General features: G+C 40.4%; 1 protein-coding gene across 1 annotated transcript; it reads left to right on the top strand.

Annotated features, from left to right (window-relative positions):
* The first annotated feature begins 475 nt into the window (after nucleotides 1–475).
* Nucleotides 476–1,417, top strand: LOC103231328 (olfactory receptor 11H6-like). Its single transcript, XM_037987735.2, has one exon. The coding sequence runs from the start codon at nucleotides 476–478 to the stop codon at nucleotides 1,415–1,417; it is 942 nt and encodes a 313-aa protein (XP_037843663.2).
* Nucleotides 1,418–3,078: the final 1,661 nt, after the last annotated feature.

The raw sequence follows: 3,078 nt of genomic DNA, 5'->3' as shown, positions 1-3,078 counted from the left end.
TAGGATGGGCATGTTATAAGTGTTAGTTTCCCCTTTCTGAGGCAGAAGTGAGACCAAAACAATAAATCAACACTGACATCTCAGTTTAGCTTTAGCCAGCCACCTATATGTATTGTCTATCATGTTCTCCAAAGCTGGCTGCACCAGGCAGCTGAGTGAGAATGCAGAAAGGAAATTTTGAATTTTTATTTTTATTTTAATTCCAATAAAACTTTTTCAAAACTTTATCAATTTTTATTATGTTGATGGACGGTAGTTTATAGATAATTTGTAAGTGAATAGTCTTATATAGAAGGCTATACTCAGTAACTGTATTGTTGTGGTGTCTGATCAAAACAGAAGTAGAAACCACTGGCCTAGTCTATACCCGCTTCCCTATGACCAGGAAAGTGTGCTTGCTCTCCTGGGGAGGAATTGGGAAGAATAATTCCCTCTGGATATGTGATTTGTGCTAATCCTCACAGGATGGCAGAAAATGACCTCAGAGGCCAGAAATATCTCCAACACTGTGAGTGACTTCATCCTCCTGGGCTTCTCTTGCCGCTGGGAAATACGGATCTTCCTCTTTTTCACATTCTTTGTGACTTACATACTGACTCTCCTTGGAAACCTGGCTATCATGTGTGCAGTGAGCAGGGACCACCGGCTCCACACCCCCATGTACATTCTGCTGGCCAACTTCTCCTTCCTGGAGATATGCTATGTCAACTCTGATGTGCCCAACATGCTAGCCAACTTCCTTTCCAAAAACAAAACCATTTCCTTTGCTCGATGCCTCCTCCAGTTGTACTTCTTCTTCTCACTGGGCACAACTGAATGCTTATTTCTCTCCATCATGGCCTATGACCGGTTCCTGGCAATCTGTCGCCCCCTACACTATCCTACTGTCATGACTATAAAGTTTTGTAGCAGCCTGATCATCTTTTGCTGGGTCTACGGTTTCCTCTGGTTTCTAGTCCCAGTTATACGCATTACCCAGCTGCCATTTTGTGGCCCAAACGTGATTGATGACTTTCTATGTGACCTCAGTCCCCTGCTGGCCCTGGCATCAGCCTGTGTCCCAATCCCAGGGACTGTTCTCATATGCGGCACCATGAGTTCCCTCCTCATCTTTGCCACCTTTTTCTACATTATTGGCTCCTATACCCTGGTGCTGAGGTCTGTGATGCAGGTACCCTCTGCTGCTGGCCGGAAGAAGGCCTTCTCCACTTGCTCCTCACACCTGGCTGTCGTGTTTTTATTTTATGGCTCAGTCATGATGACATATGTGAGCCCAGGGTCAGGACAAGCAGAAAGCATGCAGAAGTTCACAACTTTGTTCTACTCAGTTTTGACCCCTTTGTTCAATCCCATGATCTACAGCCTCCGGAATAAAGAAATGAAGGATGCCTTGAAGAAAGTTCTAGGAGGCTCCTAAAATTGGTCTGTGATGTTAGTGAGGTATTCCCAAGTAAGTTCAGACTGTGAGCCCCCTAGCGGTGAAGAGCTGAGAAACTGGCAAGTAGATGTGAACTTTTCAAAGGACCCATTTCAAAATCCTCAATGCCATGTTATCAATGAAGCCTTTCCCCAGGCAGAATTAATTGCCTCTTCTACAGCACATTACCTGCACTTCTATTTAACATGTCTTTCATTCTTTCTTGTATTACACTTAGCTATTTACAAATGTGTCTTCACATGCCTCCCATCCTTATTAGATTTTAAGTTCCTTGAGAGCAGGAATTATGTTTTATTAATTTCTGTAAGTCCAGAACCTAACACAGTACCTAGCGTATATGTCAATAATATCAATTTAAATAAAACAAATATATTTCTTCATATTTCCTTATTAATTTCTATCATTTTTCATGGTCAGGACAATATCTAAAAAAAAACATACAAACTCTGTAACAGTCTAAATTTTATATGTTTTATACATGAAATGAAAAGAACTTTCATATAAGAACATGAAGTCAACCTTGACTGGTAGGACGAGCCATTACCTGATAATCAAATCAATGGAAAAGTTTTACCAGATGAAAGTGAATGTCTAAGAAATCATCTCCTTCCTTCCCCTTGTCAATCCCTTTGTCAAGTTGCATTATTTCATTTTCTTCTTACTAACCATGCTTCCACATATTTTAAAATATGTCCCACAATCCTTGCTACTGAAAGTGTGGTCTTTGATCATCAGCTGGGCATCACTGGAGAGCTTTTTAGAAGGCAGGATCCAAGGACTCTATCCTAGGCCTATTGAATCAGAATCTGTGTTTTAAGGACATCCTTAGTGGATTTATTTGCACATTAAAGTTTAAGAAGCATTTATCTACAAGAAATTATCTGAAAGAGTCACAGTAATCACAACCACATGTAGGACTTCCTATTGACACCTACCTTTATTTGAACAATAGTTCTCAACCTACTGACTCAGAATTGGGGTTGGAGCCAAAGTGCAAGCATTTTGAAAAGTTCCCTCAGAAGATTGTAATAAACAGAGAGGGTTAAGAACCACTGCATTGGAATTTAGGAATTTCCGCACTCTACAATAACACAAGATAAGACCATATCTACATTTCTTTTCTTTTCAAAACCCACCCTGGTACCAATCAACCAAATTAGATTTAAATAATGTTTCTGGACCAAACTAAGGGTCGGGCTGCTATTTCGCTGGCCCAATAATGAGATGCAGATAAACTGGGAAGGAAGAGAGTTTTTATTTCTGTAACTAGGTACAGGGAGAAGGCCTAGAAATTATCGCCAGACCAACTCAAAATTTCAAAGTTTTTCAGACCTTATATACCTTCTAAGCTATATGTCTACATGTGAGTGGGGTGCATTCATCTAAAGACATAGTGATTAACTTCTTTTAATCTATAACTAAGGTCTGTATCCTGAAGACCTTCTGCTAGAGCCTCAGTAAGTTTACTTTATCTAAATGGATTTAGGTGCTGAGGTGATTACCCTTATCTTGTCTCCTGCTAAATCACAGAGGTTGGGGGAGTTTCTTCAGACCTCCAATAAACTTGTTTGTAGAGTACTGGGGAGTTTCTTCAGACCCCCAGTGAAACTTGTTTAATGCTGTGTATGTCCCGTTAAGAA

The sequence above is a fragment of the Chlorocebus sabaeus genome, chromosome 29, assembly GCF_047675955.1.
Source record: "Chlorocebus sabaeus isolate Y175 chromosome 29, mChlSab1.0.hap1, whole genome shotgun sequence".
NCBI classification, from domain to species: Eukaryota; Metazoa; Chordata; class Mammalia; order Primates; family Cercopithecidae; genus Chlorocebus; species Chlorocebus sabaeus.
Note: the sequence above shows the minus strand (reverse complement) of the source record. Positions and strands in the feature narration are given on the sequence as shown.

Bases quoted from the DNA above. Each gene is read 5' to 3' on its own strand.
- LOC103231328 (XM_037987735.2), top strand. From the start codon at position 476: ATGACCTCAGAGGCCAGAAATATCTCCAACACTGTGAGTGACTTCATC.